General features: G+C 43.1%; 1 protein-coding gene across 3 annotated transcripts in view; it reads right to left on the bottom strand.

The window, feature by feature from the left end:
* Positions 1-25,313, bottom strand: part of RNF38 (ring finger protein 38) — a 205,108-nt gene that overhangs the window by 23,206 nt on the left and 156,589 nt on the right. For all 3 annotated transcript variants that reach the window (XM_045020743.1, XM_045020745.1, XM_045020746.1), the window contains 6 exons: positions 15,036-15,206; positions 11,324-11,485; positions 7,692-7,798; positions 5,617-5,701; positions 2,616-2,737; positions 1,298-1,397 (listed from right to left, as the gene is read on the bottom strand). In XM_045020743.1, coding sequence (XP_044876678.1) covers positions 1,298-1,397; positions 2,616-2,737; positions 5,617-5,701; positions 7,692-7,798; positions 11,324-11,485; positions 15,036-15,206 — 747 coding nt within the window. The remainder of the gene's footprint in view (positions 1-1,297; positions 1,398-2,615; positions 2,738-5,616; positions 5,702-7,691; positions 7,799-11,323; positions 11,486-15,035; positions 15,207-25,313) is intronic.

Here is a 25,313-nt window from a genome sequence, read left to right as displayed (position 1 = left end):
AATAAATGTATGGAAACATTTTTACTGGTCTTCGGTTTTGTACAAGCTTTAGACTACCTGACATTACGTTTGGCCCTAAATTTAATTTAGGGTATCCATTCCACAATCTCAGAGCATGAGTATCTGATCTAGCAGCATGCCTCTAAATCCCAATCTCTTTTATTCATGCACATTTGTTTAGTATTAAACTCATTACCCAAGAGAAGGTATATTCATCAGACTATTACTGACTACCACATTAAAGATATTCTGCAGTAAGCATGATAAAGCAGCTATTTTCTTGACGCTCAGTACTCTCTCTATGTTAGACAATGTATGATCTATAAGAATACACCTGTCAGCAAAGCAACAAGACAGCTTAGACACTTGTGCCATGTTTTTAAGAAAATGCATCTTAAAACAGATACAATGTAAAACAGTGGCTGTATTATTCACTAATGATTATTTCATATTTCTCTCTCTCTCATTTGGGTTGCTATAACCAGAGATCTATTATGGCAAAGATTAAAATAGAGAATAAGTGAATCAGAATAGAACAAAGTACTAAAAATGTGAGACAAGATGGGAAACAATACCTTGCTGGCAGTAGGTCTGGATAATGCAGCTTGCAGAGATCTGTCTCTGTATATCATCTTCTACCTAACTAATTGTACCCTGCACTTTTCACCTTCTGTATGGCGTTGTCCTAATCTCTGATCTTATGGCGTTGTCCTGATTTTAGATTCTTCACATTTTTTAAATAACTTGTTTTGAAAGATATACATCTTATTTCATGTGTAAAGCCTTAATTTTGTGAGAAATTTGACCAGTTATATATTTTTCTCCCTGCTCCCAGACTTTACATTTATATAAAGAGCTAGAAAGATTTTTGGTAGTTTCACTTTCACTTAATATCAATTCCTGCTTAAGCAAGAGACATAAGCAGTATTCAAACCACTCACAAATCCCACTCTACTTTGAACTTTCCTACTTTATCATAAAATTATATTAATACAGGCATGGTTGTGTCCAACTGAAAATGAACTAAATTTGTTGGTCAAGATAATTCTCTTCATGTCAGTTTTTTAATGACACTAGTTTTGATATAGATTTCACATAATCTCCCTTCATCAACTACTAGAAAATAATGTTATTGCAAAAGGAGGCAGCACTTTCAGTCTGTTGGCTTTTGTAGCCTAAATATCAGAAAGGAAAAATAAGAGATGAAACAATAGATGAAATGCAACTGAAAATAAATACAACTACAAATGAGGCCATTATAAATTCTCACTGAAACTTTTTTTTTTTTTTTTTTTACCTTAAGCCATTTATCGACACACTTGGCATGGAACTCGTGGTTACAAGGTAAGACTCTAAGTAGCTGCCTTGACTCAAAATCACACATGCATACTACGCACCTAAAAAAAAAGATTGCAGAGTTTGAAGTTATTTGCTATTCAACAACAACAAATTGGCATTCTATAGACAACTTACAGGTTGTGCTTGCAATGGGGTTTTTAGGAGGAGTAGCTACCCTGATGGAGCGGCATGAGTACAAACCTCTCATGTAGACCAGCTGTGCCAGTGTAAACAGAGCTGTTCCAATGCCGCTTACCTTGGCTTCAAACCTTAGCATAGGGAAGGGCTAACGCTACCACCACACAGGATCTTCACCTCCCCAATCAAGAGTACAAGCAAGATTTTGTTACAGTAGTTCATACGAATATTAAAGTTTGCAATGAGCTGCTGAAGATTAGTCAGTGTAAACCCCTTAAGTACTTTTAATTCAGTTTTAATATTAGGATAGGTGGGGTTTTTTTTGTTTTTTTTTTAATATGAATATATATAAAAAGGCTAATTATGAGTTGCCACTTTTCTCCCCCCCCCTCAAAAAAGTGTGAACTTTGGATCAAATTACTTTTTTAGAAATTCCCCTTTTAATTTATATTTCTGTACAGTCATATGTTTTCTTAAAACAGATTCATCATGGTTGAAACATCATCAACTTAAAGTAAAAATCACATTTCCACCTGAAAATCTATTCCCTACTTCTCGTTACAAGTAATACCTAAGACTGTTGTAACTAGAAGACTGAAAAAAGGTTTTTTTTTCCCCTTCCAGTTTGTTTACTTTATATATCTGACAGCACTTTGTGTATGGTCACTTTCACTGCCTCCCATGTATAACCATTTTCTCCTTTTGTTTATGTGGTCTTCCAAATAGAACAGATAAACAGATTGATAGGAAAATGTGTAAACCACAAAAACTGGCAAGGGCTTTCAGAGGTAGGAACAGTGCCTGAAACCACTTTTGATATAGGGTAAATTTCAAGTTGACAATGTCCCTTTAATGTAACAAACTGAATAAATAACTGGACAACTTTTAAAAAATGTTCCAAGTTTACCCACTCATCATTTTAAACCTTAAAACACCCCAAATTTCAAGTAGGAATGTATGAGCTTTCAAAGTCAGGGTAATTATCATCTGGGCTGGAAAATTTAAAAAGGCACATACCATTTGATGTGCATTTTGAGCACTTGTGTTACAATACTGGCTACTATGGATTCCTCCAACCTAGAAGGATCAAAATGACCTAGAATGCAATTTAAACTGAGAGGCAAAAGCAATGCACTTACAAAGTCTGTTCTGACTGGTGGTTGTTTGGATTGAACCTGTAAGATGGAAGCTGTTCAATGTCTGCTTTTGTCAGTCCTCGTGGTTTGGCTTCTCCCAATCGTTCTGCCAAATTCAGCAGCGCCTGCAGAAAGCGGAGTTTGTGCTTTTTAAAACCTCATTGTTCACAGAAGCTCCGGCTCCCCTACAACTGCAATGTATTTATTTTTTTGACATAAAATGTTATCACTATCCCACTATATAGTGCTAGCAAGAGGGATTGAGAATCTTGATCGCCCCTTTCCTCACAATTACAGGCTCTTGGAAACATTCCTTTCAGAGTTTGATCCCAGGTAAGCACTTTTTGAACTGCATAAGAAAGCTCTGTTCAGGTTATCTAAATCTTCATGACCCAGTTCTTAATCCATCTTGCAGCTGCATTCACAGCATGATAAATATTTTGTTTTAGACAGAAAAAAGCTGAAATAATATGAATAATCAGAGGAAACAGTTGCCTAATCTGACTGCATATTGCTGCCTGGCTGACCTATAGTTTAAAGGGACACTACCTCTGGCTCCCACTTCTTGCCTAGCTGAGTTCAGGTAAGGAGATTACGTGCTGAGAGCTTCCAAGGAATGACGAAGTCACACTGAACTGGGCAGACTCTTTCAATAGAATATTTTTATTCATGTACAGGCTTCGCTATGGAGCACGATATCAAAACACTTCACTTCTCCCACATAAATAATTTATCCTCAATACCCTTGTGAGCTGAGGAAGCAGCAAACAGCTTCAGAAACAGGGTAACTGAGGCACAGAGAAATTAGGTGAGTTGCTCAAATTCACAAAGGGAATATGTGGCAGAAGTCAAAGCTGAATCTGGATCTCCTGAACCCAGCCTACTGTCTTAACTGGCATGGCAACTGCTTCAGAGGAGCTTGCACATATCACACTAGAAATACTGCACCATTGCAAGGACACAGAACTGAGGCGATAGATCAAGGGAAAGGAGAGGCAGAGGAAGGGAAAAGGAGGTGTTAGTACCATTATACAAAGCACTGGTGAGACCTCATCTGGAATAGTGTGTGCAGTTCTGGTCTCCCATGTTTAAGAAGGATGAATTCAAACTGGAACAGGTACAGAGAAGGGCTACTAGGATGATCCGAGGAATGTCTTATGAAAGGAGACTGAAAGAGCTTGGCTTGTTTAGCCTAACCAAAAGAAGGTTGAGGGGAGATATGATTGCTCTTTATAAATATATCAGAGGGATAAATATCAGGGAGAGAGAGGAATTATTTAAGCTCAGTACCAATGTGGACACAAGAACAAATGGATATAAACTGGACACTAGGAAGTTTAGACTTGAAATTAGATGAAGGTTTCTAACCATTAGAGGAGTGAAGTTCTGGAACAGCCTTCCAAGGGGAGTAGTGGGGGCAAAAGACATAGCTGGCTTCAAGACTAAGCTTGATAAGTTTATGGAGGGGATGGTATGATGGGATAGCCTAATTTGGGCAATTAATCAATCTGTGATTATTAGCAGGTAAATATGCCCAATGGTCTGTGATGGGATGTTAGATGGGGTGGGATCTGAGTTACTACAGAGAATTCTTTCCTGGGTGCTGGCTGGTGAGTCTTGCCTGCATGCTCAGGGTTTAACTGATCGCCATATTTGGGGTCGGGAAAGGAATTTTCCTTCAGGGTAGATTGGCAGAGGCCCTGGAGGTTTTTCGCCTTCCTCTGCAGCATGGGGCACAGGTCACTTGCTGGAGGATTCTCTGCACCTTGAGGTCTTTAAACCACGATTTGAGGACTTCAATAACTCAGACCTAGGTTAGGAGTTTGTTCCAGGAGTGAGTGGGTGAAATTCTGTGGCCTGCATTGTGCAGGAGGTCAGACTAGACCATAATGGTCTCTTCTGACCTTAAGTCTGTGAATCTATGAAAACAACTTTTAACTGCCCTCTCATTTTTCCCTCTCAGCACAGCTGCCTTTTTTCTGTTGGAAAAAACAAACAAGAGCAAACAAAAACCCTCACTAGAGTTGCAGTTTGACTGTTTCAATAAGTAACTGAAAACTTAAAGCAACTGTCTTGCCACTATCTGTTACTAATAAGGCAGCGAGGTTCCTGGGGAACAGAAATAGAGAGAAGTGGGAGGAAGGAGAGGGAAGAGAAAAGAAAAGCTTAATACATATCACTGTCCATCTGCTAGCTGGGAGGAACTATATAACCCAAGTGCCAGGACTGAGATAGAAGAATGGTTTTAAAAAGAACAAAGCTGTACTCTAATAGCAATAAGCTACTTCAAGTTGTACATTAGGTTGTTACCAATGCACATCCTGAACCAATAAGCCATCTAAGCGCACACCCTATGATGGTTTACTGCTTTATTTTCACACCAATATTTGTATTGGAAAATGCATCAACTGAAATGGTATTTGCATATTTATATACTCTTCCAGTTCACAACTTTTATACCTTATTTCCATATTTCAAAGGGATTTTTAACCTGTAACTTTCTTGGTATGTTTTTTTTCCAATTCTTGTTACTAATGACAGTACCCTTAACATTAAGGCAACAAAGTGCATGATGGAATTTTGTAACCATTATGTTTCACATTTAACTGAATTCATCTTATAATAGTAGCATTAGTGTGTAAAGCTAACATCAATTAGCAAGTCATGACATTATTTGCACAAAACTTACTTCTGTAAAATATTTAAAAATCAATTAAAATGCAAGAAAAAAGTGAAATCTAGAATGAAAAATGGAGCAATTAATGATTATTAGTCTGGGAGGGTTCTGAAAAGAAATATGAACAAAATAAAAGTGTTTTTATTAGTTTTTAACATCCAATACAACAGGCATAACATAGTGTTTCTAGATTCTATTTTCAGACATACAGACATTACATTTATTTAGAAGGCCAAAAAAGGATTGAGGGAAAGATGGTAGTCAGTATAAATTCATCATTTAAGTTAACTACTGTTTCCCAAACATATTTGCACTTCATAAACCAACCTCATAGTTTTCCACCTCTCCATCTTCCACATCCAACTCGAAGCTGAAAGCTGGTCCAACTGCAGGTGGCACTGGAAGCATTGATCTACAGGAAGAACAATCAGGGATAGGATTTACTATTCATAAAATTAAACAGTTGGCCAGAACAATACGCTTTTGCTTTCTTTCAGCAAAGTTATGCCCAATGTTCTCCACCTGCCATTTTGTTCACTTATTAAAATGAATATGCTTTAGAAATTAAATGGAAATGTTAAATTAATGCATTAAAGTAAAGGATTAAAATTCAGAATCCAGGCAATTCAACAGTTAAGGTACTCACAGGAAAGTTAACTCCAAGACATGGCACATGAGACACACAGTAGAATATTTTCAATTGCTATTTATGAGGTTATGTCTCAGATACCTACAAGTCAATGTTCCCATAGAAACTAGCATCATTGCACTGATAACTAAAATTCAGCACAGAACTTCTGGCTTCTATTTTAAAAGCTGAACAGATTGAACAAAAAAATGACCAAAGACAAGTAACCCCAACTTGATGTGGCTCTGCAATGCAAAAAGCCTAAGTTCTCCAATACACAAATACATGTAATTAAGTGCGCAAGTTGGTCCAACTGCACATTTTGAGTAGACCCCACTGCACTTTCACATATACGTGTGTATATTACAGGAACTTAGCCCAGGGAGAAAACAGAGGGGTTTCTACATCTGGGAAATGAGATCAAGTGTGGGGTGCTAATTTTTCTGTTCTTAATTTTTTCTTTAATTAAAAACAAGCAATATATATGCCGAAAATTCATGATTATAGTTAAAAATTTACAGCAAAGAGTAGGGAAATTCACAAGTTAAGATTTCTAGAGCACTATAAATTTGGTCTCACTGGGCTCATACTACAGCAATCTCTCAACTTTGCTAAGTCACCAGTGATGGGGAAGTCAGGAGGGCAGGGCATCTGAGGAAGTTCTGACAAGAACGTGTGATCTAAAGCTTGGCAAGTTCATTGGATTATTTATTCAAATGTAATTTAGCAGAGTCTGAAACTGCAGAGTGCACACAGTGAAAGAAACTGTAGGTTTGGGAATCCAACAAAAGACGTGAAACTCGATGAGCTCTTTTTCAGTGCTGTCTTTCAGATACAGGGAGGAATACAAATATTCATCTTCTCTTTCCAAGCATTTTACGTTCAGCTCAAAAATAGATGCAGCATCCACAGAACAAACAAAGCACGTGGAATCTTTTCATCCACCAGATTCCAGCAGAAAGGGGCCCTACCCAGTTTTCTAGGCCCATTATAATCCCTGAATTTTGTTTCTTCCCCACTCTCTTAAAGAAATGGCTGATTGGAAGCAGGACAGAAATTCAGTATCTACAACAGATTCACAGTTCAGTCAATAAGAAAAGTAACAGCACGTAGCGTTCCATTATTTTTCAATAAAACTGTTTCAAACTAAGTAAAGCAACTTATCCCTGAGTAGAGACTGTTGGATTTGAATTGAGTATAAACACTTCAGTTTTTCTCCCATTGTAAGGACATTTCAGAACGTAACCTGTACCCGGATAACAAAAAATAAGTACAAAAGCCTAGCATGCAAGTATATTTGCTATATGCTACAGGTGGACCAACTCTCAATAGCCTTCCACAGGATCAGGAAGAGACCCTGGGACATGTCCCTGCCCAATTTCACATTTCTACCATTTGCTTGTTGAAGCGCTAGCGCTGTTCACAACAGGACGCAAACACTTAAAAAAAAAAATAATAGCAGCAAGTGTTTGACTCTGTTCATCCTTGGAAGCGGCACCACTGTTTTTGCTTATGGGCAAAGCCCAAATGTGGGAAATTTGGATACGAAAGGTAAACATGTAAGAAAATGAAAGGCAGCTGAAAAAAGCCCCTTCCCATTCGAATGCTGAGGCAAACTAATGACAGGTGTTGCTACGTGCTATGCCTGAAAGGGAACAGGCTCAATAGCGTTGGGCTGAGGACAAGATAAGGCCTATGTTAAATGGATCATTTAAAAATTAAAGTACATTAAAAATGTTATTTAACAAGCTACAAAAAGCTGCACAAAACTTACAGCACATATGGTAACAGGCTGGGATGATAAGGGGGTGGTGGTATTGGCTGCTGGGATCGGTATCTACTGCGCCCTGTGAGTCTTCGAGGCATAAAAGGTGGATAAGGCTGTGAGGAGGAAGAAAAGCTTCAGTATTTTCTTGCACAGTTTACTAGTATATTTAAATTAACTGAAATTTGGATTATGAGAACTGATTTTTAAAATGCATTAACAAATAAAATTAAAATGTTTATTCAAACACAATTTTGTTAAATCAAGGATTCCTAATTATGCAGCTTCCAGCATTCCGTGTGAAATGGCTGAGATATACAACGTACACAGGAAACCCATGCAAAATACAGTAGTCCTTAAAATCCTTCTAAGGCCTGGTCTAAAAACCGGGTTAGTACTAGTATAACTATTTTGATTAGTCTCTAAGTGCCACACGGACTCCTCGCTGTTTTTGCTGATACAGACTAACATGGCTAGCCCTCTGAAACTTGCTTAGAGTTGTGATCTTATGACCTACTGATATGGTTACCCTGGCAAAAGCCTTAGTATGTACACAGCTATACTAGTCTAGAGGTTCCTTACAGGTAGGGCCCAATCAAATTCACAGTCCATTTTGATAAATTTCACAGTCATAGCATTTTAAAAATAGTCAACTTCAGTGTTTCAGTGTCGTAACCATGGGCGTCCCTACCCAAAAGGAGGTGGGGTGGGCAGTTGCAGTTCTACTGTACGGGGTCGTGGGATTCCCAACCCTACTTCTGCGCTGCTGCTGGGAGTGGCACTGCCTTCATAGCGGGCAGCCCGCTGGGTGCCAAGCTCTAAAGCCAGCAGCAGCGCAGTAGTGAGGGGCAGGTTACCAGTTGGGGGCTGACAGCTGGAGCTGCAGCCTCTCCGCATGGGGGAATGACAGCTGGGGCTGCAGCCTCTCCGCACGGGGGAATGACAGCTGGGGCTGCAGCCTCTCCAGGTGGGTGGGTGGGTGACAGCTGGATCTGTAGCCTCCTGCCCGGGTCAGGGGCTGTCCCAGCCAGCAGCTGCAGAGTTTCCTGAAGGCTGTTTCCCAGAGGTGGGTCTGACCCAACTCTTGAAGCAGCCTCTGCAGGGGAAGAGGAAGTCCTGTCCCTCCCCAGCCTGGCCAGGATTAGCAGCTGGAGCCCTGCCCTTCCCCTACAATAGCCAGATTTCAGGGGGGAGATCAGATTTCACAGTCGGTGGCGACGTGTTTTTCACGGCTGTGAATTTAGTAGGCCACTACTTACAGTATAGTTTATTCCCGAATGGGAGTAAGCTAGTCCTCGGTATCCTTGTGCTAACATTTCTTACTCTGCTATGAAAATGGGGCAAACATGTTAAAATTTTGACACTTATTTTGAAGTGACATTTAAAAGAGTATCAAATAATTCATTCATTGAAAGGAAAGATCACTGAAGGATTTTGGTGGCACCTTGTCAGTCATCCTTCATGTTTGTGCCATCCATGCAAATGAACTACAATTAGTAGAAGGCCCCTAAAATACCTGATCCTCCTTTTTTTAATTGAGAAATTATTTCAAACAAATTATATAAATATATATGCATACATAAAACCCAGAATTTATGACAATAAATTGACACACTGACACATAATAGCACTCTCTCATTCTTTCCCACTAACACTTCACCTTAAAAAAAACTTAACTTCTACTCCAAAACAACAAGCTTTAATTTTACTCCCTAGTAGAAGTACAGGTACCAACACTATCAAAATGGGTTGTGTGTGTGTCTTTATTTACTCTTATTTCTAAGTCAATGCATACAAGAAAAACAGAAATGGAGCCACTCACCATTGACTAATTACTTTTTAATACTTCATTTTCTTTTCTATTTCACATAAGTAGCATCAAACTAACTTTTCAATAAATCAGGATGAAAAATCCTGGATACATTTTAACGTTTAGGAGTCATTTATCATTTTTCATAAAGCTTCAAAGATTACTCTTCCCTGTCCCAAAATAGTACAAATCAACAAATCTAAAGTCTCATGAAGAACTGATACTTCTATAATTAGCTAAACCGGAAACACTCACCCTGCTCCCATCCCTCCTCAACTTTTAAAAGCTGAACTTTTTACTTGAGAAAACCCTATTTCCCCCCAACACACACAAATGAAGTAGGATGGGCAACAGGGTGGAGCAAATTAAATCAAGGCACTACAGGTAAAAAGACACTGAAAATGAAGGCCCTGATGCCGCAAACTTACAAAAATATGTAACTTTAATGAATAGTCCTTTGACTTCAATGAAACTACTTATGTGAAATATGTGCAGATGTGGTTGCAGGATCAGGAGGTTAAAATTGTGTTTTTATTAAAATGTTAGTTCAAAACAAAACTGCTCAGTGCTAACAGTGAAAAATTATTTACACTTTCAATACATTAACAAAGTGATTTTGGCTCTTGTGTATAAAAAGTTCACACTTTCAAAATTAGGCTACTAAGCCCATTTTAGGCATCCAAGAGCAGGGTTTTCAAAAGCATTTACGTGACTTAAGAACAACTCCAATTGACTTCAGACTTCAAACCCTGACAGAGGAGTATAACTTGGCCAAAGCATTTCAGTTTTCTTAACTACTGGATGTTTGACGTATTGAAAGATGGGAGTGGTTGTGAATGTAGTATGGACTATTTGCTTATCAATTTATGTTTGACTTGGTCTCAGAATAAAGATATTAGCGAGGCCATGGACTTGCCTTTTTCAGTACAGGTAAGCATTGTAAGTGTGAAACTTCTTAGCAGAAAAAAAAATCTTTAACAAATTTCAAATTTTACCTCACAACCAGAAAACTAAAGAAACAAGCATAAGATGACTGACAGCAGCAATTCAAGAGGATAAAATGAGAAGTAATGAACTAGCAACATGATTTAACTTGAAAAATGTTTTTTTTGTGCACCCTGCTGTAGAACATGTCCATACCCAACTGAACCAATCAGGGCATGTCTTCACTGCAGCTGAGAGTGCGCTTCCCAGCTCAGGCAGACAGACACATGCTAGTTCTACTTGAGCTAACATGCTAAAAATAGCAGTGTAACCACGGCAGCATACACAGCAGCTCAGGTTAACCATCAGAGCACGAATCCATCTGGAGCACCTGGGTATGTATTTGGGCAGCAAGCCTGAGCTGTTGCCCAGACTACTCCAACTGCACTGCTATTTTAAGCATGTTAGCATGTGTCTGTCTCTCCGAGCTGGGAAGCACACTCCCAACTGCAGTGCAGACATACCCTAAGTGTCATAGAAACTCATTACAAAACAAGTGCAGCATTTCAACACTATGGTTGTATAGTTTCTGTTGTAGAAGTAGCAGATTGTGCTGGAACAGAAAACCTTTTCTAAGCAACTGGCATGACAGGCTCTCTACAGGTAATGTTGATTAGAAACCATTAAATGATGTCACTAATAAATTACCGTTGACTTGTTTAGACATGGAGATTAAACAAATTTCATTATGCAGTGACAGCCTAACAAAATTTTACTCAGTAATCTATTTTTTGGTTTTATTTTTTTAATAAAAGGGTTGTGATGTACAATAGTAACCCATGCCAGGGTATTGATGAATTGAGAAGCTTAGCATGAGGAAGAGGGAAGTGCTGAAAGCAATACTTACTACTCCAAAGGACACCTCCTGGTGTAAAGGGTCGTGCGTTAAGAACTGGAGAGGGGCTGAGGGAGTCAATGTTGGTGGATGGGCTGAGGGAGGGTAGGTAAAACCTCCTACCGGAAGGTGTTCTCCAAGAAGTTCTACTTCGTTCTCTATCCTTTGAAGTGGCTAGGAAGAAACAGTGTTTGCTGTATTTAGGATAGTTAATTTTTCCCCACAGATGAGACAAACTTACAGCTTTGTGTTCCCTTGTTGCTGTCATCTTTTTACAGAAGAAATGTAACTGATTGGATCCATGGCTTCTGTCATCAACACTAGTGGAAAAACAACCATTTCTCTATCCCTCAAGGGGTTAAATAAGGATCTAGTACCGAGGTTCCCAAACTTTCCTGATGTACCACCTTTCAGATCTACCAAATGCCCATGTGCCTCTACCCTTCTCATCACTGATACTTTGTGCGTTCTTCTTAACTCTACCTGTCTTTAGCCATCTGTCCTTATCTCACTGTTACGTACGGATATAGTGCAATGTATACAACTGACAAAAAACTAAGTTCTGAGCTCAGTTAGATGGACAATTGCTGGGCAAATGTATGGTGACTGGAGGTGAGGACTCTGTCAGCATCTCTGTATCTGTGTTCTCATACGTACATCTTGAAGTAAATTAACTACCATATTTTATATAACAAATTCCAAGAGTTTTAAGCTTTATCTGAGTAGCCTATTATGAAAATGCAAAAAATAAAATTAATAAAACCCCCATTACACAATTTCTCAGATGTACCGCCTCCTCCGAGATGTCTCACGTACCCACAGTTTGGGAACCCCTTATCTAGTCTATAGCAACATTTCCCAGGTAGGCACACTCAGAGGCCAGGAGATTTGCAAACTGGAAATTAAACATGGAAGTTACTGTAATTCCCTAAGAATGTGAGCAGCAGCCTGCTCTCCTCATGCACTAGAATTAAACTAGCTGTGAAACGTCAAATGAAAGACTTTTAGCAAGAGGCTCAGCGTTCTTTTGTCCTTCTGGCCACAGTCTATATCAATGTTTCTGAACTGCGGCACAATCAGCACACAGCTGCGGCCCATGACACATCCTCAGGGCCATACAAGTAGTATATATATTGTGTGGATGCGGCATACAACACAGAGAGCTGCATATGTAGCCCACAATGGTAAACAGGTGGGAATCCCTGGTCTACGGTAAAAATAACCCCTTGAAATCAGCAACCAGAGATGATCACGAGGGTACACAGAAAATCACAAGGGCACACAGAAATACACAAACATTTCAGTCAGTGTAAGTTCTTCAATAAAATATTCCACGATAGTAAGAGGACTTAAGAGTGGATAGATGGTCAGGATGCGAGCTTGGGACTCACAAAAACCATGATCAATTCTTTGCTCCAACAGAGACCCTATATGACCTGGGAGAAAGTCACTTTGTCTCCATGTACTTTGGCTCCCTAGCTATAAAATGGGAATAACTGCACTTTCCCCTACCTCATGGGGAGCCTGTGACAATGAATACACTGAAGAGTGGGAGGCGCTATGGAGGCCAGATAAGTATCTAAAATAAACAAATCTTAAGTAAAATCACTACTGGAATCCAGGAGTACTCTAATACTGATCCTCTGAATCAGTAGACTACATATTGGTGGGCAGTATCTTAACTGCCTACTCCTTTAGTACAAAGAGGTGCCTAATCCACAGATTATCTCAAAAATGGTTCCAGTTCTCTACGATTTCCTTATAGAATCCATTATCTACATATTTCCAGGTGCCTTCAGCTTCCGCTACATGCCTGAGCAAGTTAAAAATGTTTCCTATGGGAATGCTCATTGTTTGCACGTGAAGTAAGAACTGTTATCCTCTCTCCACCCTCCTCCACCAAAGCCTGCTCCCCCTGCCACTAAAACGCAGGGTATGGATACACTGTACTGAGCTTCTGCCTTGTCTTGGTTGCTTTCATAGCCATGTCAATCGTGTCTCACTTTTACACAAGGCATTTACACTCTCTTTACCTAGTGGCAGAGAGATCACCTGTTAAATAAGAGGCTTCCGCTCCCCTCTTGCACTTGGGCACCACAATCCTCCCTTGGGGTGCCCAGCTCATTATACCCAATGACTGTACATAAATTCTATCACAAGAGTCAATAATCCTCACAATGGTGAGCTTTGTTTGTGACACTATTTCATTAGAAAAACGCTAATATCAGCTCTGCAATGATACTTTGCTGCATTTAACTTCAGAAGCTAGTCAATCATTTGTCTATAAAAGGGCAATAAATCTGCTTAGGTGGATCTCTCTCTGGCACCAACAGCAAAGTAAAGGACCATAAGTGAAACAGTAGAGAGTAGGAGGCACCCCTCACTTTACCCATCCCCCCACAAACACTCTGGTACTAAATTCAACAGATTTTCAGTTCTGTTTTAAATTATTACTGGGCAGAGAAGCAGCATCATAAGTTCCAGCCCAAAAGACAATTTTTATAGCATATAACAGTGGTTGAGACTAGATATGCTAATCTTAAGCACTGCTATATTATATATTACGTCTATTATTAAGAAAGGTCGGCCCAAGGATCAAATCAATCTTGGTCTCAAAATTTTTAAAATCTTTAACCCCCTACTGTCTCAATAACTGCCCCTTTACTTCCTGGTTGCAGGTAGATAGCGCCACCCACTTCATGAAACACAGCAGAGGAAACCACTGGGTGGAAACAAAGGGAATGGGAATTTCTGTCCCCTGTTCTGCTGAACAAAATTTTAAATTGTAGGCATTTCTACGGCACTCATCATTGTAACCCTGTGGGCCTGGCACAGGAGGTGTCAACCCCCACCATGCGGGAGTCACCTGATCTTAGTGTAAAACCACACCTGACTCAGGCGTTCAGCCGTAAGGGGCATGCGTAGGCCTGAGCACTTAATCATATTGAAACTGCTCTTTTGTATGTATGTATTAATCAGCTACTGGCATCTTCTCAAGTGACAGCCAAACATACATCTAGGAGGATACAGATGCCTGTCCGCAATCTCCAAAGAGATAATAAATGGGGATTATAAAGTCTCACTTTTTGTTAGGTGAAATATGTAAAGTAAGGTCACCTAAGCTCCACTTCTGTACAGACCCCTATCATGGAGCTGTTACCCCCTCCCCTAAGCTTTCCCTGAGTGGAAGGGCTCCATAACCTTCTCCAAAAAATATCTAGGTTCTCTGGAATGCATTTTCCAGGACACAAGGCACTATGCTTTGTTCCTTTGTCCGTCGAAATTCGCAATTTAAAAAATATCTGTCTGAGGTAACTGGATGGAGGCAAGGAGAGGAGAAAGGGCAATTTACTCCTCACATTCTCCTATTTCTTTCTAGGAAGCAACCTGTGATTTTGTTCCACCAAGACCACTAGACTTTCTCTTCTGCTCCCAAAAAACAACTGCAGAAGCAGCAGGAAATATATGAAAAAGGTGAACATTACTTTAGGCTCTACTGACAGGAGCAGAGGAGGAACAAGAGTATGTGGACTGAAAAATACTAATAAGACAAAAGTGATTGTAATTTCTTGTATCAGATTCTTATGGGCCATGGACTTTTGCATCAAAAACCTGTAAGAGAGTTACTGAGTGTCAGGTGCACCCACTTTCCTCTACTATAAAGCCAGCTGAATGATGACAGCAAATATTCTAGGAAAGTTAGTTAGTAAAATATGATACATACCGACCGTGACTGTTGTGTTTGGAAGGGAACGAACTGGCCTGGCGGTGGCAGGTGAGGAGGATGGTGCGGAGAGAGGTGAGGAGGATGCAAAAGAAATGGATCACTAGAAATAAGGGGTGGGAATGCTGCGTATGGTACTGGTAAGTGTTGGACTGAGCATGCCTGAAGCATCTGTAAAAGAAAAGAAGAGACCACAATTACAATTTTACAATTCTGCTTCTAACCTCAATTTTCCTTTAATTTAGAATAGTTTTGTTGTTCACTAGAAGTGGCATTCAAAGGAAATGTACCACTTGCCTCAGAATGCATTGATTTTTTATATAACCCTAATGTGGTAAAAGAGGTGCTTCCACTCAAGAACTGAGATTTATTTCAGAGCTTGGATATCACAGGCAAAACCTGAAAGGTGCTGAGTACCCTTCACTTCAGATGAAGATAAGGGGAGTTGAAGGTGCTCCGCATCTCGCAGGATCAGGCAGGACTTCTGACTGAAATACAAGAAGGGGTAGGGGTTACTTACCCCAGTACTTTCTATTCTCCATACGTATTGCCTCCTCAGAACCACATGCCTAACTACATGGTTACACAACCATTTTAAGCAGTAACTTGGACAGACAAGATGGGTGAGGTAATTTCTTTATTACACCAACTTCTGTTGGTGAAAGACAAACTTTCAAACTTACAGAGAGCTTCTCATCAGGTCACCCGAGGAAGTGCTCTGTGGAGGCTCGAAAGCTTGTTTTTCTCACCAACAGAAGTTGGTCCCATAGAAAGTATTACTACACTCAAATATCCTGGGATCAACACAGCTGTAACAGTTGAGCAGCAACTTGTCTCAAGTTCTAGGTATAAATATTCCAACCCCAAGCATTGCTCAGTTCTTCTCTACCTCCAGAACTCTTAACTTCTGAAGCATAGGAGAGGTCATTGTGGCTCTGTGGAGGGAACACACCCTAAGCTCTGTAGAAGGCAGCCCCTCTTCTCTCCTTTGAAATTGCCTGCCCAGGACACGCTACAGGACACTAGGCAGTGTGCCCTCCGGAGAAGGGCAGCAGGTTGAGGAAAGGAAAACATTTCATGGAAATTTTAATTTTTTTTTAAAATGGAAATTTCAAAATTTGAAAAAGTTTAACCAGCTCTACAGTTCATCTTAAGATGGAAAAAAAACAGTCCAAAGTTTTCCTTTTTCCCTGAATTTTCCAGACAGTTCTAAGGAGGTGGGCTAAGGAGCACTGCTAACTGAATGACAATCAAAGCACGGCCCCCTCCCAAAACAAGCATCTGCTCTGGACAAAGGATTGAGAGAATCCCCATTTGTGAAGGCGTGGAAAGAATTTCGGAGAGGAATCCCTTAAGGTTTCTGTTAAGGGCATATTGTGGATACTTGCCACTGAAGCAGCCATACTCCCTAGTGAATGAGCCCTGGGAAGTCAGATACAAGATGTAGGCCAACTTCTAACAGGAGCACATGCAGAGTTTTAGGCACTTAAGACAGTCCTTCAGTTGAGATGGCCTGATCTTTAGCCTTCCAGAGGCCACGGACTGCTAGGCTTCCTAAGGAGGGACAGAAATTTTGATAATCACAGGAAGTGACTTCACTTCCCTCAGTATGGTTATGGGGCTTTGGAAAAATGCGGGCCTTGAGACAGACCTGAAGATTATAAAGGGTAGGACTACCATCAGAATCCAGCTCCAAGACTCTCCTGGCTGAGCAGACTGTCCTAAGACAAGGGGAAAAGGGGTAGAAAGAGCAAGATCCTATGGACTCAGAAAGACTCTTGGTAATTTTAGTGGAAACCAAATTCAAGTCACAGGAATCAGCAGGCTTCCAGATGGGAAGCATCACAACTGTAAGATCCTTTAACTTGTTACGCCAGGGAATGGAAAAAGCCACCCCTTTCTTAGAAACACTGTATGCAGAAATAGCCATAACTGTTGCCAAGACATCAAATAAGAGGAAGTCTCTTCAACACCAATTACACTTAGAAGCGTAACACTTCCTAGTGAAAAGGGTCTGCACTCTTCACACTCCAACAGAAGAAAGTAACCTTGACCTAGAAACCCGTCATGTTGTCAGGTGAAGCAGTTTGGGCGCTGGGTAGAAAATCCAAACTTTCTGCTGGAAGAAGTGTTGTCCCACAGAAAGATGATTGGTAGTTAGGGACTGGGTCACTAGTCTGGGACTTCGGAAACGTACAGGAAGCAGACTTCCTGCATGACCTTGGGCATGGCATTTAGCTTCTCTGTGCCTCAGTTCCCCATCTGTAAAATGGGGATGATCGTACTACCCTACTTCACAGAGGTATTGTGAGGGTAAATACATTCAAGATTTGAGGTGCTCTGCTGTTATGTTACTAGGGGCCATCGTCAGAAAAAGAAAATTGCAATAAAATCAAAACTATAAAGTTTTTAAAACTACCAAAAAAACCCTTCTACTTTATATACAATTTTTACTACATTTTATGAATGCTCTAGATCAGGCCTGCACAACATGCGGCCCACGGAGCCTCACTGTGCGGCCCGCGAGGGGATTCTAAATCCCCCCGCACACGGCGCTCTGCGGGCAGCCGAGAGCCCTTTAAATCCCAGCCGTGGCACGGAGTCAGAGGGCTCTGGGCTGCCTGCAGCGGAGGGGAGCCCAGAGCCCTTTAAATCCCAGCCGCGGCCGGGAGTCAGAGGGCTCTGGGCTCCCCGTGGCTGCGGCCAGCCCAGAACCGTTTGAATCCCGGCACGCTGCCGCTGTTTGCCCCCTCCCTGGACCCCTGCCCCAACTGCCCCTCAGGACCGCCACCTCCTATCTAACACCGCTGGTCCTTGTCCCCTAATACCCTTCTCCTGGGATTCCTGCCCCTAACTGCCCCCCAGGACCCCACCCCCTATCTAAATGCCACTGCTCCTTGTCCCCCGATTGGCCCCTCCCAAGACCCCTGCCCCAACTGCCCCTTGGGACCCCAGCCCCTATCTAAGCCTCCCTTCTCCTTGTCCCCAACTGCCCCCTCCTGAGACCCCCCCAACTTCCCCCAAGGACCCCACCCCCTACCTGTCCCCTGATAAACCCCTGGGACTCCCATGCCTATCCTACTGCTGCCTGTCCCCTGACTGCCCCCCCGAACCTCTGCCCCATCCAACCACCCCTGCTCCCTGTCCCTTGACTGCCCCCTGGAACCCCCAACCCCCTTACCGTGCCACTCAGACCAGCGTGTCTGGCTCCATGCAGCTCCAGACACGTTGCTGCCATGCTCCCCCGTGGAGCCCACAGGGCCCCCCCGCACCTGCCTTCCAGATTTGAACACCTCAAAATTCAGGAGTGCTCAAGCTCAGTTTGGGCAGCTGTTACTTCATTTCTCCCAAATCAAATATACTGATCCACTGTAACTTGCTGTAGAAAAAGTAGGATAAAATTGAGCAAGAAATGCTTATTAGGACTGGAATTGCTATTTTCAACAGCCACTGCCTTTGTGTTTGTTTAAAAGGAAGACAGTGATATTGCATTGGCAAATTCCCCATAGAAAGAAAGAGTGGAACAAAAGAATAATAAAGGCACCTCAACTTTTCCTCATTTATGGAGGACAGTCTTATAATATGCATCCAGATATCCTCCAATCACACAAGCTGAAAATTGTTCCACTTTACTGCAGCTCTGTAACCATATGGGAACCAATCCTGTCTGTGTTTTGTGCACATCCAAAATTCCTGCTGAATGACCTGCCCTAGGAGCGTTACCAGTGACCCAGGGCTGGGGAGGCAGGAGGTGTGTGTGGGGGGGAGGCACTGGTGTGGGGGAGCCCAGGGCTGGGGCAGCAGCAGGGTGGGGAGAGGGCACTGATGAGGAGGAAGGGGGGAAGCCCAGCGCTGGGGCGGCAGGGGGTGTGGGTCAGTGGGGGGAGAGCCCAGGATTGGGGCAGCAGCGGGTACGGGGGGAGCCCAGGGCTGGGACAGGGGGCAGCCAAATTTTTTTTTGCTTGGGGCAGCAAAACACCTAGAACCGGCCTGCCGGGTTCCCCCAGCCGCCGGAGCCCCGAGCCCTTTAATTTGACCCTGAGGGCTCCCAGCCACCTCTTCAGCTGGGAGCCCCCGGTTGATTTAAAATAAAGTATCACCTCCCCACCCCCAACCTTCCTTTTTGGCCCACAGCTGTTTTGGTGGGGCGGCGCTGGGGAAGGAGGGCTTGTTTCTGCAGGGCTGGGCGGCCCTGGGGCGGGGTGTTTCTGCGGGTCCGGGAGGTTTCGGCCCTCAGCTGTTTTCTTTGGAGTAATGTGGCCCTCGCCGCTTTACGAGTTGTGCAGGCCTCCTCTAGATGGCAACGAGAGGAACTGAGGGGCTGCTTGCAAGGGACGCAGTATTCATACCCCTGCACAATAGAATACAAGGCTAAAGGAGCACATATACACCCTGAACTGCCAACTACTTTCTAAAAAGGTGCCATGGTGAGGCATACAACTCCTACAGTATGGCTCTGTGCAGGCAAGATCATGAAGGAGAACCTAAGAATGGGGAAAAACAGGTTTTCATTACAGCGGTGAATAAGTGCTGTGTGACTGACAGTTCTGGTTCAATACAAATGTGCGCAAAACAATCAGCACTGCCTTTACTGATTAGAGGGGGACTGCTAGAAGGTGCCATGAATCAGTCCCCAATGGCTTAGTACCTTGCCTCCAGCACACTTCCACCTCTGTAGGCCCAGGAGTGATGTCAACACTCAACACACTGTATATACTGATAATACTGACTCTGCAGATCGTAAAAAGATGTCACTTATGAGCAAATGCCAGTACTGGAGATGTAATCAACCTCACTGTAGTACTACTACTCATTATTTGTATTGCTATAGTGCTCAGAAGGCCTCGTCAGTGACCAGGACCCCTCTGTGTTAGGTGCTATACAAACACAGAAGTCCCTGCCCCAAGTCGCTTACAATCTATGTATAAAACAAGAAACAGATGGATAGGGACAGGGGAGTACAAGTGAACTTGAGATAATAGTGGTCAGCATGATGGGCAGTGGTCTTTGTACTCTAGCTGCCTAACCATTGTTAAGTTTCGTGTTGGCATCACTGAGGTCACGACCCTCCAAAAATCAATGTTTACATAAGATTAATTTGATCTGAATTTTGATTTCCCCTGAAATGCACTATTAACTGTCCTTGACCATTCACCACCATCTACTGCAATGTAATTTAAGTGGCAGCCCACAGCCTTATCTTGTGGTAAGAGGTTATTGTAGTGCAAATGAATTTTTATTGTGTACCATAAACTGAGGATTGGTTCTCTGAACTAACTGAAGATTAATTTATATACTAGAACATTAAGTACTATGGTACAACAGTTTGGTGGAGATTCTTGAAGCATATTAAAACAGACTTCAATGACGACGTATTTAAATAAATATTAGATAGCTTTTCTAAAAGCTTGCAATAGCTCAAGCAGAAGTTACAGCCTTGATGCAGGAATTACTGGGTAAAGTTCTATGGCCTAGTCTAACCTCCTGTGTAACAAATCATCATAATGGTCCCTTCCGGCCTTAAAACCTATGAATATTGATCTTATCCACACAAGCACATTACTCAATATTGAGAACAATATCTTTATTGCTTACCTCACAATACACTGAGAAAACATGTCAATTCAGACTATTTTATTTCATTCTGTGTTTTTATTATATTTATGTATTAAAGCTGGAGTGTGTAGTGATCACTACAGGTAAAGATGTTTGGCCATTTCCATTCTAATAGACCTTTTCCAGTTGCTTATATCTAGGGCCAATGTTTTCCAGCAATGAGAAAACGGTAATCTTGGATTTTCAAAGCTGTTTATTTCAGATATGCATTATATTAATACAAAAATATTGTATTGTATTGTAATACTGAGGGCTAGAGCCAGCTCCACAGGGGAGGTGGGGGACAGATATGGGGCACTGAGGGCTAGTGCCAGCTGTGTACTGGGAGGAAGGGGCAGGAGCCAGCTGTGTGCGAGAGGAGCAGGGGAGAGGCATTGTGGATACTGCGGAGAGCAGGTGCAAGTGCTGTCTGCTCTGCAGCATGACATTCTGCTTCTGTGCCCTGCCCACCCAGGGAAAGCTCTGTGGCAGTTCTGCTGAGCCCAGGCCTGTGTGAGGAGGGGAGAAGTGAGCAGTGAGTCTCTGCAGCAGCCAGCCGCCAGCCTCTGCCCTGCACTTTGTGGAGTCGGGTGTCTCAGGGGCTAGCACCAGGATTGCCAGATTTATACTGCATTAATAGCCCAAAGTCACTTTAAAAACTAGCCCCAAAGCATCCCAATCTATTTATTGAAACAAAGTGGGGAGAATGCTGGAGGGGTGTGTGTGTACTAGGAGGGGTATATGTTGGCTGGTCTGGAGGGGGTACCTGCGGGCTCACACTCTAGGAGGGGAGCAATGTTGTGCTCCTTGTCACAGTGGCAGGGCGGCTGGCGCAGACCCAGGATGCAGAGCCAGCCTGTCAGTCAGTGCCTCCCTGCAGGGCTCTCCCCGCCCCCAGGGTAGGGAGCTGGGGCCTGGCCCCACCAATCCTGCTGGGCAGAAATCAGGGAGGGGGCGAGAAGAGGGCTGACCCTGCATGCCCCACCCATGCATCGACTCTGCCATGCGGATGCCGTAATGGAGGTTCTTCAAGATGCGTGTCCCTGTGCGTGCTCCACTTTAGGTGTTCTTGCACCCCTCTGCTCGTAGCTGGAGATTTAAGGTAACCCCCGCCCCCCCCAGGTCCTTCTCTACTGCAAAGTCTGTATTTGATAGAATTCCAGAGGGGAGGGGAGTGGGTAGTGAAGCACCCACACGGACACACATCTCGAAGAACCTGTTAGTGCACAAGGTGAGTAACTTTCTCCTCTTCTTCAAGTGGTGTCCCTGTGGGTGCTCTACTTTAAATGACTTCAGAGCAGTGCCTCCAGAGTTGAAGTCATAGTAGATGAAAGCACAGTGTGACCAAACAGGGTATCGAAAGATGCATGTTGTTGCAACACATAGTGTTGTATAAAAGTGCGGTGAGGTCCAGGTTGCAGTGCTACAGATTTCTGCAATAGGGATGTTATTGAGAAATGCTATGGAGGCTGAGAGACTCCTAGTAGAGTGCATACGGAGCCCCGTGGGGGGTTATTGTTCATACTAGAGATAACAGCGTTTGATACAGGCAGATATCCATTTGGATAGGCATTGTTTGGAAATGGCGTGCCCCTTGGATTGTTCGGTGACAGAAATGAATAATTTCAGAAACTTACAAAAAGATTTTGTTCTATCGATATAAAAGGCAAGAACCCTGCGGACGTCCAAGGAGCGTAGTCTGGATTGTCTACTGTCTGTATGTAGTTTCAGAAAACGTCAGGGTATGCAATAACTTGTCCGTTTTGTCCGCGAAAAGTTAGGCGGCTTTGAACAGTAAATATTCTACAGTGGTCTGCACTGGCTTTGGGAAACCGGATAGATGAAATCAGGAGGCTCTCCTGTTGCTATAGATCTCACTGTGGAATCAGCAGAGTCAAGGGCAGCTTGTAGCACTGTTCTGGTGATAAGGCGGGCCTCTGTGATGAGTGCGTTGTATTGATCCTTTTTGTCTTCTGGAATAAAGTTTATAAATTCCGAGAAACTTGTGTAATTATTGTGATCATACTTTGCCAGTAGGGCCTCACAGTTGGCAATTCTCAATTGTAAGGTCGCAGTCGAGTATGCTTTGCAGCCGAACAGATCGAGCCGTTTCCAGTCTTAGCAATATTATAGAAACATCCCGTATGATAGCTTACCTCGTTCGTTCACCGCGTCGATAACCAGCAAATTTGGCGTTGAATGTGAGGAAAGGAATTCAGTGCCCTTGGCCGGCACGTAATACTTCTTATCAGACCTTTTACAGGTAAGTGCAATCATTGCTGGGGTTTGCCAAAGCGACTTCATGGAGTCCATAATCGCATTGTTCATGGGAAGGGCGATATTGGATGAAGTGGATGGGTGTAGTATGTCCACTAGCTTATGGTGAGACTCCTGGACCTCTTCCAAAGAGATGTCTAGTGAAGTGGCCACTGTCTTGTAGAAATCCTGAAACTGCCTGAAATTGTCTGCTGTGGTGGGAGGTGGAGGCATAATTGTGTCATCTGGTGAGAAAGATGAAACCTGAATGTCAGCCTGGTCATCTGGGTCCGAGAATTCCTCCCATTCTTTGGTCCCTTGTTGGGAAACAGCAGGAGATGCCTTTGATAGCAATATGGGTGGTTGAGGTGCACCAGTTGTGAGCAGAGTGGTGGGTACTCCCTGTTATTATTGTGGATATGGAGCCCATGGCTGCCAGAATGGCCATTGCGGTTGGAAGGGCACTGTGGGCATCCGGGGTTGGCCGTACCAGGGCTGGTTTGTAAAATCTACAGGGAATCCCATGCTTGGTGGGGCCTGTGTGGGAGGAGTAGCCACAGGAGAGGAATGCTATGGCAAGTGTCCTATATCCTTCTCTCCATTGTCCTCCCCACTAGAGAATTGCGGTGAAAGCTGTGGAGAGCTGGGTTGGCTAAGTACTGCATGTACCGTTAGTGCCGAGGAGAGGAGACTGCGGTACCGAGACAGATAAGTCTATGTGACACAGGAACTGCTGTCATGTGCCCGGTCTCAGTACTGGTGGGATGGTGAAGCTCGGTACTGTGTGCTGGAAGAGCTCAGTACTATGTGCTGGAGTGTGCTTATTAGCGCAGGTGTGGGGCTGGGGTGCATAGTACCAGCAGTAGGTGGCAGCATTAGCGCTGGAATGCTCAGTACCAATGGTTTGGCTTGCTGGTGCTGTGGCATGGAGTTTCACTTTCCCCTTAACGCCTCTGGCGGAGCTCAACTGCGTAGGAGCTCTGGGTTTCTTAGTACCATCAGTGCCTGGTCTGATGGCCATTGATATGGCCAGTGCGGTTGATATTGGGGTGCCTTTTCTTAGCCGACACTGTAGTTGGGGACATGGTGCTCCATTTCTTTGCTGCCTTCTTGGCAGGTTGTTCAGGATCTTTTCCCCTACAAGAGGGGCCCTTGTCCCAGGCGGCAGGTGGCGATTTCTGGCTGGGAAAGGTTCGTACCTCAGGCTCAGATGCCAGGTGAAGAGATTTCTCTATGAGGAAAAGCTTTAACTGTAGATCTCTGGCCTCTCTCATCCGGGCTTTTAAGTTGTGACAGTGCGAGCACTTTTGCTGTATGTCACTCACCAAGACACGGATGCACTGAGAGGGGTATTGAAAGCCGGCAGATAGCGCAAAGTTTGAAGCCTGGGGAGCCAGGAATGCCCCAAGGGAGCGTATTCTCTCAGTAATGTGGAGAGATAAACTACTATAGTGCTGCTGCAATCGGGGAGATGGAAATTTACAGTCCTATGAGGATTTTTTTTTTTTTAAAAGGACAGGGATAAGGTATGAAGGGAAATTAGTCTATTGTATGCTAACTAAGAACTACAGCTAAAGGAAAAGATTATTTCTAGCTGCGAGGCACTGCTGAGTGCTCCAATTTGAGCCAACGGCAGAAGAGAAGGAACTGGGGTGGGGGTTGGTTGCACAGCATCAGTTAACTGCCTGAAGCAGTGGGAGAGGGGGACTGTGCATGCCCAATCGGGCACTGCTACCATAAATCTCCGACTACGAGTGCAAGGGTGCAACAGTACTTAAAGTGGAGCACCACAGGGACACAACTTGAAGAAGAAATGCACCTTATTTCCAGTCTGAATTTGTCTAGCTTCAACTTCCAGCCGTTGGATTGTGCTATAACTTTTGTCTGCTAGATTGAGGAGACCACTATCAAAGTTCTGTTCCCTACGTAGGTACTTATAGAATGACCATGTCACCCCTTAACCTTTTTTGTTAACCTAAATAGATTGAGCTTCTTCAGTCTATCACTGTAAGGCATGTTTTCTAACCCTGTAATCATTCTCATGGCTCTTCTCTGAACGCTCTCCAGTTTATCAACATCCTCCTTGAACTGTGGACAGCAGAACAAAACACAGTATTGCAGTAGTGGTCGCACCAGTACCAAACTCAGAAGTAATATATAACCTCCCTCTCTTAACTGAGATTCCCCCTGTTTATACATGCAGGGATCACATAAGCCCCTTTGGCCATTGCATTGCACTTTAACTCGTGTTCAGCAGATTATCCACCGTCACCCCCCAAGTCTTTGTCAGAGTCACCTGCTTCCCAAGATAAAATCTTCAGTCCTGTAAGTATAGGCCTGAATTCTTTGTTCCTTGATGTGTACATTTAATTTGGCCATATGAAAAGGCACATTGTTTGCTTGCGCCCAGCTTACCAAGTGATCCAC

The sequence above is a fragment of the Mauremys mutica genome, chromosome 6 (assembly GCF_020497125.1).
Source record: "Mauremys mutica isolate MM-2020 ecotype Southern chromosome 6, ASM2049712v1, whole genome shotgun sequence".
NCBI lineage: Eukaryota > Metazoa > Chordata > Testudines > Geoemydidae > Mauremys > Mauremys mutica.
Note: the sequence above shows the minus strand (reverse complement) of the source record. Positions and strands in the feature narration are given on the sequence as shown.